General features: G+C 45.1%; 1 protein-coding gene across 1 annotated transcript in view; it reads right to left on the minus strand.

Annotated features, from left to right (window-relative positions):
- ADCK1 (aarF domain containing kinase 1) overlaps positions 1-12174 on the minus strand; it is a 167976-nt gene extending 155802 nt beyond the window's left edge. The window contains exons 1-2 of the mRNA XM_006884642.1: positions 12035-12174; positions 4734-4817 (exon numbers count right to left, since the gene is read on the minus strand). Coding sequence (XP_006884704.1) covers positions 4734-4817; positions 12035-12169 — 219 coding nt within the window. The 5' untranslated portion in view covers positions 12170-12174. The remainder of the gene's footprint in view (positions 1-4733; positions 4818-12034) is intronic.
- Between the last annotated feature and the right edge of the window lie 1178 nt (positions 12175-13352).

A 13352-nucleotide genomic window follows, 5' to 3' on the forward strand; every position in this document is an offset into this window, starting at 1 on the left:
GGAGAAGACGTTCCTGCAGAATCTGCTCACTCTCGTCAGTGTCAGCCTGCTCCCCCTCTCCAGGCACAAGTCCCTGGGGCCTGCCCACACCCAGGTGGGAAATCGCCTTGTTGTGAGTATCAGTCATCATGTGTTACCATCCGTTCAAATACGAGGCTGTGCTTTCCTTACTGCATCCCCCAAAGCTGCCAGCCTCCCCGAGACCAGAAGCACCACAGCCTATTAGGTGACTTATGTGTACAGGACAACTGTCCTCATGACGCTTACTCCTACCCAGCAGCCCCCTTCACCCTGTCTGACCTGCAGATTCCCAAGGCAGAGGCCCTGGGCCCTGGCCCAGACAGCTAGCTCTGTAGGATGTCACCCTGGTGAGCCTTAGGCCTATCACACTGGTTACAGAGTGCTATGGGGAAAGGCTGGGGGAAAACAGAGGGCATCAGTCCCAAAGGCAGGTGGCTCTGTGATCCTCCAATAATAACTGACTTTGTTTATTTTGACGAGTTGTTTTCTTTTCCAGTATATATTTATTATCTTTTACAAACCCAGCGTCTTCTTTATTTTTGTCATTTAAAAACAAAATTGTTATTATATACTGGTTTACAAAGTTCGTATACATTGTTTTTCACACCAGATCTCTCCCATTTCCTTCACCCACCCTTCCCTCCACCCATCAAACTGTGGGACCCCATGATTAACTCCCTGCCCATCTTCACCCCTCTGCTCTTACCCTCCCCGAATTGGATCCTCATAGACATTTTACCTGTTATCTATTTCTACAACAATGGTCTTATATAGTTTTTGCCCTTATGGGACTGAGTTAGTTCACTCAGCATAATGCTCTCATAACTAACTTTTTATTCCTTTATTCATTCATTCATTCACAAAACTTTATGCAGCATCTACTGCATTCCAGGTACCTATTCAGGGGCTGGGGACACAACACAGACCAAGTCCTTGTCCTCCTGGGCACACTATCTACTAACCATCTGACGCTCTTTTAACACCTGCTTTACAGTCCACCAGGGGTCCCTAAGTATGCAATCAGTAAGTGCTCAACTGCCAACAGAAAGGCTGGGAATTCAAATCCCTTCAGAAGCACTGCGGAAGAAAGGCCTGGTGATCTGCTTCCCCAAAGTCAGAACCTTGAAGATCCTTTGGAGCTGTTCTACTCTGTCTATGGGGGTCACCATGAATCAGAACAGATTCAAAGACCACCAGTTTGGTTTTGTCTTTACATTTCACAAGTTGCTGTCTCTGATTAGCTATATTATCCTCAGTAAGAGATGCCCTGATAGCACAGCGGTTGAAGTGCTCAGCTCTCAACCTGAAGGTCAGTGGTTTGAACCCACCAGCCACACAACAGGAGAAAAATGGGGCCGTCTGCTTCTGAAAAGATGTACCGCTTTGGAAAACCTATGAGACAGTTCTGCTGTTCCCTACAGGATCTCTAGGTATCGGAATTACCTAGCAGCAGGGGATTTAATCCTCACCGTGTGGTATTGCTCAAAACCCACGGACAGGAAGCTATGAGTTGGTTCTGACTCACAGCAATGAGATTTTGGCAGTTTTTTAAATTAGTATTAGTATTACTAACTCTAGATTATAGACCAAAAAAACGGCAGCTCCAAAGGGAGCCTGCCTGGTGTCAAAGCATAAACTTAGGTCTTCTGACTTTATAAGCATTACTGAAAACCTTCTGAGGATTCTCCAAAACCTAACAGGGTAAAACAACTCACTAACTTCCTGCCATCAAGTCGATTCCAGAGCAAAGTGACCCTCCTTCAGGTTCCCAAGGATGTAAATCAACAGGAAGAGACAACTCATCTTTCTACCACAGAGCCACTGTGGGATTAGGAATGCTGGAGACTTGCACCCTATTGGCTAGCAGTGCTACAGCAAGGGGGGAAAAAACAACTCAATCTCTAAGAAGACTATTGAACATACACTGTCAAGAGGACAAGCAGGTCTGTCCAGGAGAAGGTGAAACCAGGCTATTCTTTGAAGGCAAGGATTTTGGAACTCCGTCTCATATACTTGGGACATGTTGTCAAAAGGGACCCAGTCCTTGGAGAAGGAAGTCATGCTGGAAAGGATAGAGGGTCAGGAGAGGAGAGGAAGACCCTGGGTGAGACGAATTGGCACAGTAACTGATAGGGCAGGGTTCAGAGCTATTGTCCATAAGGTCACGATGAGTCCCAATTGACTCAACGGCACATAACACCACCACCACCATCTCATTGTCTTCAAGTTGAAACTAATAGCTGACCTTCCAGTGGATTTTCAGAGACTGTCAGTTGCGTGGAAGGAGCAGAGCAACAAATGGATCCAGAGATTCCCCACTGTTGGGTTAATATCTCAATTCCCTACACCGCCAGAGTCCCCTCAAAGGAACCTATACTGTAGTCTTTAGGTTTGTTTGTTTGTTTGTTACTGGGGGCCACTGGGGCAATTTTAACTCACAGACACCCAACGTGACAGGTCAGAACTGCCCCACGGGGTGTTCTTAGCTGTAATAACTGGTTTAACAGGTCACTAAGTTTTCTGCTACATAGACACTAAGTGGATTCAAACTACCAGCCTTTTACTGAGCACTCAATTAGCCTAGTCATTGGGCTCTCACTCTCAGTGCCAGTGAGTCAAAAGTGACTCTGAGCTAACTCTGCAGCAGGCTTCTGAGGCTGTAAATCATAGGAGGGGAGATTGCGCACCTTCCTCTCTCAGAGCCGCAGGCAGGCCTTTGGGTTAGCAGTGCCACTCCCCACAGACAAGGCCACCAGAGCTCCCTGCTGGCTCCTAAAGTCTAAAAAGAAAAAGACATGTAATCAACTCTCATCCGTGGTGGGAATAAAGGGGTAGAGTGATTCAACTCAAATAGGAAGATCTCTCTGGAAAGATATGCAGGAAGTAATGACCGCTCCCAGCCAGGTACCTCAGGAGCAGGGGGAGGCACGTGATTTCCTTAAGTGTCGAATATTCTATATTTTTAATCATGTACCATGTGAATCTATTTCTCATTAAACAATACTTTCAGGATGCAATCAGCCAAATCCTGAGTGTGGAAAACTGTGCGGAATAAAACAATTTGGTTTCTTCAACAAAACAAATGACTCAAATATAAAAAAATTTAAAAGCAAACAAAAATGGAAGGAGGGAGGGAAGGGAATCATTATAGTGTTTTTAAGTTTAGCAAACCCCAAGCTATGCAATCTTTTTCCCTTATACGGAGCCAGATTTGAACAAACTAACAATAAAAAGACAGTTTTGCAATAACAAGGAAATTTGAACACGGATTAGATCTACGAGGATAGTAAAAAATTGTCCATTTTGGTAGGATGATCATGGTATTGTGCTTATGGATTTTTTAAAGGGGCTTATCAGAGTGACATATGGAAGTATTTACAGGCAAAATGATGTTCTGACTGAGGTTTACTTTTAAACACTTCAAGAACAACAAAAAATGCTAAATAAATGGATGAATAAATGAATGAGAAAGTCAAGGGAACAAGAAGGGCACAATTTTTGGAAACTGAATGACAGTTCCAGGGGGGTTCATCACATTAGTCTCTCTGCCTTCATGGACAGCTGAAAAAGTCCATAATGAAAAGTTTAAATAAAAACATGAAAAGTAATTATTCCACGTAGACAGGATGACTGAGGGAGAAAGCTCCACCAGAGGGGAGGTGTCTGAGCTGAGTCTTCCAGGATGACTCAGGACTTTCCAAGGAGAAAGGACATACCGGAAGGGCGGAGGTGCAAAGCAGGAGAGGAAGGCCCTGGACGAGATGGAGCGATACAATGACTGTGGCAATGGGGTCCGGTGTGTCAGGGATGGTGAGGTTGGTTCAGGATAAGGCAAGGCTCAGAGCCACTGTGCTTAGGGTCGTTATGAGTCGTGGTCTACTTGATGGCTCAGAACCACAACAAAGAGTAAAGGGCCTTCCACACCGAGGGCACTGACTGAGTAAAGGCTTTGTGTCACCAAAAGGCCACAGTTGTCTCTCCTTGGCTCCATACTCAACCTAGATCCCTCCAAAATACCTGTTCTCTTATAGATGCCCCCAACTCCCTGGAGCATGCTGACACAGTCCCAAAATCAACTCCCTGACTCGAGAGAGAAAGGAGAGTGTGTGGTCAACAACTCCACCAGGAGGCCTTCAGGAGGCCCCAGAGTGGCCTTCAGGGGATAGGAAAGCAATTAACCTCTTTCAGCTGAGTTTTGCTGACAAAGCAGTTTGGAAGCCAGCTCAGTCATCTCAGGGACAGAGCCTCCAGCCCTCCTGAGTCATCCTGTAGGCTTGTCTTTTCCTAGGAACTCAAGCCAGCCTCCCAGCAGCTGCCTCTAGATTAATAACCACAGTACCCCTTGGGGTCAGCTTGATGCTGGCCTGGAAACCCAGACCATCTGCACTAAGCCAGCTAGGAAAGGAAACACTTCTCCCCTTCTCCCTCCCCTATCCCAGCTCTACGCTGCCCCTGCCCTCCACCAGCTAACACAGGAAGGAAGCCTACTCACTTTGCAGCTACCAAACGGTTTTAGTGGTAAGGAGTTGCACTGCCAGCCAAAGGCACCACCACCAGCAGCCCCATGGGAGTAAGAAGGGCAATTCACTGCCTCTGAAAACATGCTGGAGGTTTCCCACATGTGTTCCAACTCAACGGAACATAATAATAATAGCAAAGTAACAGTACAGGGTTTACTTTTTCACGTCTTGGCTGTCCCACTGGTCCCTTACCTTCGATCGAAGCTGCAGGTATTCTTCTGTGCCATAGGGAACACTTCTTAGAGAGGTGAGGTAGTCATAACTGATGACAGCAGTCTGTGAATCAAGAGAGGGGAAGATTCAGTGTCCAGGCATCAAACATTGTACTGTTTTCCCTTACACGAGCTGGGATGCCAGTCCCATCCCTAAGACACTCTACGCCCTGACATCACCCAGGCTGGCTGCTTCTTCTGACGAGAAGCCCAACCTGGAGTAGCCCTCTCTCATCAGAAACTCTCAGTTCTTCCTAACAAACCACTCCTCAACTTTATCTTGCATATTTAGTTGTCCTTTATTTATGTACTGCCTCCTAATCACCAGAATTTGAGCTCTGTATGGGATAGTCTTTCCTGTTCATCATGGTACCTTCAGGACCTTTTATAGCACTAGTTGAGTAAGTGGATGCTGCTGGATGAATTCATCCTGCCTCACTGTATCACATAGCAACCTAATATGATATTTATGTCTTGACTTGCTCTGTGACATAATGTCTTGATTTGGGGACTCCTTGCTTTCTGAAAGTGAGGAAGACTTGAAGCACTTGTTACAGAAGATCAAGGAATTCAGTACGGATTGTATCTCAATGTCAAGAAAAGAAAGATTCCTACCACTGGACCAATAGACAACATCATGATGGAGAGGAGATTGAAACTGACAACAGCTTCATCTTGCTTGGATCCACAATTAACACTTTTGGTACCATAGCACTCATAGCGACCCTATGCACAAAAGATCTGAACCCTGTTCTATCCTGCACCATCCTCACACTTCCTGACACACAAGAGCCCGCTGTAGCAGTCATCATGTCAATCCATCTGGTTGAGGGTCTTTCTTTCCTTCATCAACCCTCCATCCTTCCAAGCATAATGTCTTTCTCCAAGGAATAGCTCCTCCTAGCAACATGCCCAAAGTACGTGAGGTAAAGCCTCATCATTCTTGCCTCCAAAGAACACGTTGGTTGCACCCTCTCCAAGACATATCTGTTTGTTCTTTTGGCAGTTCATGGGATGTTCATGCTCTTCTCCAACACCACAGCTTGAAGGCAGCAATTCTTCGTCTGTCATTTTTATTCACTGTCAGCTCTCAGATGCATAGCAAGTAATCAGAAAGATTATGGCCTGAATCAGATGCACTTTAGTCCTTTAACTAACATCATTATTCCTCAGTAATTTGGAGATGTCCCTAACTGCAGATTTTCCCAGTGCAAGATATCTCCTTATTTCCTGACTGCTGGTACCAAGGGTGCTAATATTGGATCCAAGTTAAGATGAAGTTGTGGCAATTTAAGTCTCTTCTCCATCCATCATGATGTCGCCTGTCAATTCAGTGGTAAGAATCTTTGTTTTCTCAACACTGAGATGCAATCCATACTGAAGGCTGCATTCCTTGATCCTCCCGCAACAAGTGCTTCAAGTCCTCACTTTCAGCAAGCAAGGTTGTTGTATCTTCTGCATAACGCAGGTTATTGGTGAGCCTTCCTGTAATCCTGATGCCACATCCCTCTTCAAAGATCCAGTTTCTCTAATAATTTGCTCAGTAGACAGGTTAAATAGGTATGGTGAGGGAATACCACCCTGACATACTCCATTTTTAATTTTAAACTATGCAGTGTTCCACTGCTCTATTCACATAACAGCTCCCTGGTCCGGTATAGGTTTCACATGAGCACAATTAAGTGCTCTGGTGATGGAGTCTGCTGTCACCAATTGAACAGTCCCAAAGCGGGGAGGGAGGATTAGGAAAACTGACAGAGACAAGAGAAAGAGTCGGGAGAGCATACAGTGAATACAGCAGCCCCAAATTTATTCTCTTCTGTTCTTTTATCTTTCTTTTACAGGGAACAGAAAAACAACCCAGCCTCAAGGCTGACAATACATTTTGTTATCATACCCTCATTTAGCCCTAGGGTTCAAGGAATGGTAAAACCTGGTTTTGTACTGATAACAGCAAACAGTTCCTCCTGTGGGTACACCTGGCTATTTCCCTTTATTTTTTACTTAATAATTTTCCAGTGCTATATGAAGCTTTCGCTGTGTCTTTATTAAAGGTTTCCCACACTCTGGGATTCCCTATTCTTCTCAGCATCAGCCACAACTTGTTATGATTCACATAATCAAATATCTTTGTATAGTCAATAAAGCACAAATAGACATTCTTCTGATATTGTTTTACTTGGATCCATCTAACATCAGCAATGATATCTCTGGAGTCACGGTCTCTTCTAAATTCTGCTTGAACTTCTCTCAGTTCCCTATCTATGCACTGTTCCAGCCATTTTTTAATGATCTTCAACAGTATTTTGCTTGTATGTGAGATAATATTGTTCAATATTTTTTGCATACAGTTGGATCACCTTTCTTGGGAACGGGAACAAATATGGACCTCTTCCAATCTGTTGGCCAGACAGACGTCCTCCAAATTTCCTGCCATAGACTGGTGAGCATATCCAAGGCTGCATCTGTTAACTGAAACAAGTCAACTGGTATCCCATAGATTCCTGGGGCTTTATTTTCTGCCAATGCCTTCAATGCAGCTGCCACTTCTTCCTTTATTACCACTGGCTCCTGTTCATATGGTTGCTGTTGTCGTTGTTGTTGTTATGTGCCATCGAGTCTCTTGCGATTCATAGCGACCCTAGGTACAACAGCCCTAAACTCTGCTCTGTCCTGTACCAATCGCACTGTCTCTGATACACCCATCCCGATTGCCCCAGTCACTGAATCAGTCCACCTCATAGAAGGCCTTCCCCTCCTGCACTGTCCCTCCACCCTCCCAAGTATGATGTCCGTCTCCAAGGACCAGTTTCTCCTTACAACATGTCCAAAGTATGTTAGACGGAGCCTCAGAATCCTTGCCGCCAAGGAGCCACCCGGTTTAACCCTTTCCAGGATGAATCTGTTTTCCTTAGCAGTCCATGATACCCTCAATACTCTTTTCCAGCACCACAGCTCAAAGGCATCAATTCTCCTTCTATCCTCCTTAGTCATTGTCCAACTCTCTGATGCATAACAAGTGATAGCAAAGACCATGGCCTGTATCAGATACACCTTAGTCTCCAGAGAGATACCATTGCTCTTCAGTACTTTGGAGAGGTCCCTAACAGCAGACTTTCCCATGGCAATACGTCTTTTATAATTTCCTAGCTATTGGTGTCAAGAGTGTTGACTGTGGAGCCAAGCAAACTAAAGCCGTGAACAACCTCAATCTCTTCACCATCCATCCTGATGCTGCCAATTGGTCCAGTGGTGAGAATCTTTGTCTTCTTGACATTGAGCCTCAATCTATATTGGAGGCTGCAGTCCTTGACCCTCTGCAACAAGTGTTCAGGTCCTCCTCAGTTTCAGCAAGCAGGGTTGTGTCATCTGCATAACGCAGATAGATGGCATACCAATTGACATATTTCAGCTAACAGATGCTGCCCTGGACATGCTCACCAAATTGTGCCAGGAAATCTGGAGAACAATCACTCGGCCAACTGACTGGAAGAGATCTATATTTGTTCCCATTCCAAAAAAAGGTGACCCAACAGAATGTGGAAACTATAGAACAATATCATTGATTTCACATGCAAGATTCTACTGAAGATTATCCAAAAATGACTGGAACAGCACATCAGCAGAGAACTGCCATAAGTCCAGGCTGGGTTTAGAAGGGGTCATGGTACTAGGGATATTGTAGCTAATGTTAGATGGATCTTAGCTGAAAGCAAGGAATGTCTATCTGTGTTTCATTGATTATGCAAAGGTGTTTGACTGTGTGGATCATAACAAACTGTGGCTGACTCTGAGGAGAATGGGAATCTCAGAACACTTGATCGTGCTAATGGAAACCTATACTTGGACCAGGAGGCAGTCGTCAGAACAGAGCAAGGAAACACTGCATGCTTCAAAATTGGAAAGGGCGTACGTCAGGGATGCATCCTATCTCCATACCTTTTCAACCTGTATGCAGAACAGATTATCCGTGAGGTTGGGCTCTATCAGGAGAAATGTGGAGTCAAGATTGGTGGTTGGTTCATATAGTACTTCCTGAAATTTTTCAGCGCCAATCAATTCTTTCTGGTACAGTGATTCTGTATATTCTCTCCATCTTCTTTTGTTGCTTTCTGGGTCATTCAATAAATTGCCCACAGCATCTTTCAATATTGCAACTTAAGGGTGAAATTTTTTTTTCAATTCTCTCAGCTTGAGAAATGCAAAGTGAGCTCTTCCCTTTTTATTCTCCAATTCCAGCTCTCTGCACATTCCACTATAATACTTCGTTTTGTCCTCCTGAGCTGACCTTTGAAATCTTCTCATCAGCTCTTTTTACTTCAGCATGTTTTCCTTTTGTTTTGTCCTCTTAATGCTCCAGTGCTATTTTTAGAGTTTCTTCTGACATCCATTTCTATTTTTTCCTTTCTCCTCTGTTTCTGTAATGACCTTCTGCATGGATGATATGTTTGATATCATCCCACACTTGTTAAACACCAACCACTAGCAGGAGCTGGTCACTGAGCAGTGGACAAAGATAATCCAAACCAGAGCCCTGGTCTAGAAAGAACTGATCGATCGCCTTTCGAGTGGTTACAAAGCACTGCTTAACAGTATCCTTGTTTCCAGCTATTTCAATCCCTCAGTTTCCCCACAAACCCTGTTTCCTCTTAAACACTCATCCTCAATTCTAGCTCATAGCACACACTCCAGTGTTTGGGTCCCTAGAAGCCCTCATTTCAGCCATTCATCTTGTCATAGTACGTGGCAGTGTATTGTTTTTAAACCATTCCTGATCCCACTCCTCAACCTTAAGGCCTAGGCTTCAGTGGGACAGCTCAGTTCTATCCCTCAATGTGCCTATGGCAATGGTGAGGCGAAGAGTGCTTAGGCAATACATGGGAATTAGTTCATATCCCATCATCTGTTTATTCAAAGCCCATCTTGATTCTGTGATTCCAAAACAAGACTGCTTATCCTAGAGGGTAGGTACATACCAGTGACCTTCCCTCCGAGTAAGGTGAAGGAGAATACATGGGATCACCAAGTGTTAGCAAATGGTTAGACAACAACCAAAACAGGAAGAAGGGTGAGCTCACCCGGCAGCAGAACGAGAGGAAAGAAAGGACGAGGTAGGTGCCAATCTACCCACTTACACAGACATGTCTGGGAGCATCACGTCAGCAGAATGCAGAGCACACGGCCACATCACGCCAATGAGCCACTGCAGCAAACCTCAAAGATTCAAATATTATACCTAGCATCTCCGTAAGCTAGAGGATTATTGTTGCTGTTGTTGTCATGTGCCATTAAATCAGAACCAGCTAATAGCTGACCCTGCAGTGAGCTTTCAGAGACTACTGCACAGGAGGAAACTGTCCATCTTTCTCTAGTGGAGCAGCTTGTGGATTTGAACCATTAGCCTTTGGGCTGGCAGCATAACTCCTTAACTAAGAGGCCACCAAAGTCTAGATACTCTGAATGAAGCATAACAGTTTCCTAATTTGGTCCTCCCAGGGAGCTCTGGTGGCTTAGTGGTAAGGAACTGCTCTCCCAAGCCAAAGGTATGCAGTTCAAATTCACCAGTTGCTCTGTGAGAGAAAGGTGGGCAATCTCCTCCCATGCAATTTATAGCCTCTGAAAACCTGCTGGAGGGTCAGCTGTGAGTTGATTTTGACTCGACAGCACATAACAACAAAAGCCAACAGTCTTTATGACTTCCACACAATGTCTGAATTGGAGCACTATTTGAGTCTTCCCTTTTATGCCACAAAAGACAACTAATGAAAAGTGAGCAGAGATTGAGGATCTGACCACCACCAACAAAGAAGAGTCAGAATTGACTGTGTCTTTCAGTCCCAGGATCCCTGCACTCTGATCTTACTAGACTCAGTAGACAGAGCAAGTTGTACCACCAGAGACAGCAAGAGACAGTGAGGGACGCAGCAGTTGAGAAACAGCCCTGACAGCAGAACCAGAACTCCAGCGGGAGACGGTGCAGAGAACACACAGGGAGGCTCTCTGGCGGACTAGGGCCTCTGGACACTTGTACCTGCCAACCCCATGGGATAGCTGTCAACTCCATAAAGTGAGATGGCTAAGTGCCTTCAGGCGAAGGCTTACCACAGAAGTGAGTCTACCTCTGTAGACTACTGGAAGAGTTATAAGAACTTTTAACACTTGCCTGACAAGGCAGAGGCCAGGACAAGAGGGCAAGAGGCCAGAGCGAGGGCTGCCTGTGTGTGGGTACAGCTGACAAGAGGCTATCCTGACCGAAGAACTGGATCCTGATTCATTCCAGATTCTGAACTGTAATCTACTACTTCCCTAACAGACCTCATTATATGAGTATTGTCTGTGTTCTGTGTGGCCATTTCAATGAATTATCAAACTCAGCAGAGTAGTAGAGAGTAACGTGAGAGAGAAAGATAGTTGGTGTCAGAATTGACAAAAACATTGGAAAGTGGAGAGGCATGCCTCACAAAAAATAGGCTTGGCCTGTTTATGGGAAGTCAATACTAAATATTTGTAATAAACCAAATGCTATCAGGATGTGGGGAGGTGAGGTACAAGCTAGAGTTCACTCTGAGGCATTAAGGCAATCCTTAGGGGTTTACCAGATTCCTGCATTTGCTAACCCCTGCCTCCTGAGTCAAGCAGAAGGTTTTCAATAGAAAGATCTCGGCTTCATTTGCATTGAATTCTCTTTGCGATTTACTTCCTGAAAATTTTCAACAAAGATACAGGGAAGCTGGAATGGGGGTCTTCAGTGGAGAACTGCTGGCCCCCTGTTTTTCGTGCTCTCTGCTCTATCTCATTCCTGGCTGGCTGTCTCATTATTAATAATTATAAAAATACTTTACCCTCAGTCTGCAACACCTGTTAATCTTGATTCTCCTTCCCCGTTGTGATGTTATAAGAGGTCTGATGCTCACACCATTTTTACAAGAGCCGTTCACACCAGCTCATTTGAGAGAGATCGAGCTTGTTGGTGGAACTGAATCAGAGCTGGAGTCTATTCCAGTCATGGTTGCCAGGGAGTATCAGTTCCCTGGGTCCTAGCAAAACAGGATACATGCTCCAAAGTGTCATGTAACCCCATTCTGTTAGCTACAGGAGGGCGGAGAATGTGTGTGCATCAATGCAGCTCTATGACTGCACATCCACGCCTCGCAAGTGTGCATGTGGATTTCAACACTTCTAAGAGTACATGCGTATCTCCTCACACGTGCAACAGGTGAGTCCATGTACATATGAACATGGGCAGAAAGTACTGCAGCTCTTAACCTGAGGAAAACCTACCGTCGCCACTGCTCTGCCCACCCTGACAGCGCCAAAGTCATTAGGGTCCAAGTACTTGTTGCCGTAGAGGTAGAAGCCAGAGGCAGCAAGGGCCACACTGGTCCACGAAGCAAGCTTCAGCGCCCTTCTAGCCATGTCACCAGACCTGCAGAAGAAAAGGAGGAGTAACAGATAAGGGTTCTGGAGCCACTCAGGTGGGCCTACCTGCAAATCTTGGCTCTACTGCGTTAACAGTTTATCTGACTTGGGTTGTTTCCTTTGCCCCTCACTGAGCTGCAGTTTCTTTACTCATAAACATGGATGGTGCCAACTTCAAAGGCTGTTGGGATCATAAAACACAGATTTCAAATACTTTGCATCAGACTTGTCACAAACAACTCTGAAAATCATTTGCATTCAACAAAGTCAGGCAGTGTTCTAGCACCTTGGAGAATGTGATCAAAATTAAGTTCTTATCCACAAGGAGCTTACAATCTAAAAGGTCAGAAGTACTAAGCACATAAGCCTACATGAAGACAAGAGTTGATACTAAGCGCCGAGAATAACAGCAGAGAGGGCAAGGGGATAAAGAGTGATAAAATGATGCCACTTCAGAAAGGAGAGTCGGAGAACGCTAACAGGCATCACTGGAGAAGGACTCCAGCTCTGACTCAGTTCCACCAGCAAACTCAATCTCTCTCAAATGAGCTAGTGTGAATGGCTCTTATAAAAAGAGTGTGGGCATGTGACCTCTTATAACATCTCAACTGGGAAGGAGAATCAAGATTAACAGGCCAGGCCAGTTTTTTGTGAGGCAGAGGTCAGACATGCCTCCACTTTCCAATGTTTTTGTCAATTATGACACCAACTATCTGTCCCTCCCATGTTACTCTCTAACACTCTGATGGGTTTGATAATTCCTTGAGATGGCCACATAGAACTCAGTGTGTGTTGTTAAGACATTCAGACTCACAGCAACCTTACAGGACAGAGTAGAACTGTCTCAGAGGGTTTCCCAGACCAGGGTGCTTGTTAGAGGAAAGGATGGTAAAATGCCATCTCAGATACTTTGTCAGGAGGGCCCAGTCCTCAAAGAAGGATGTCACATTTGGAAAGGTGGAGGGTGAAAAATAAGAGAGGAAGGCTCACAACAAGCTGATGACACAGTGATTGTGCCAATGGGCTCAAGTGTGTCAGAGATGGTGAGGACGGCACAGGATAGGACAGGGTTCAGAGCTGCTGTTCACAGGGAGCTATGAGTCATAGTCAACTCAACAGCACATGATAACAGCAACAGTCTCTACTGCAGCACATCGCTGGGTCTTCTCCCTCTGCAGAG

The sequence above is a fragment of the Elephantulus edwardii genome, unplaced genomic scaffold (assembly GCF_000299155.1).
Source record: "Elephantulus edwardii isolate Elephantulus edwardi_28Jun2011 unplaced genomic scaffold, EleEdw1.0 scaffold00037, whole genome shotgun sequence".
Lineage (NCBI taxonomy): Eukaryota > Metazoa > Chordata > Mammalia > Macroscelidea > Macroscelididae > Elephantulus > Elephantulus edwardii.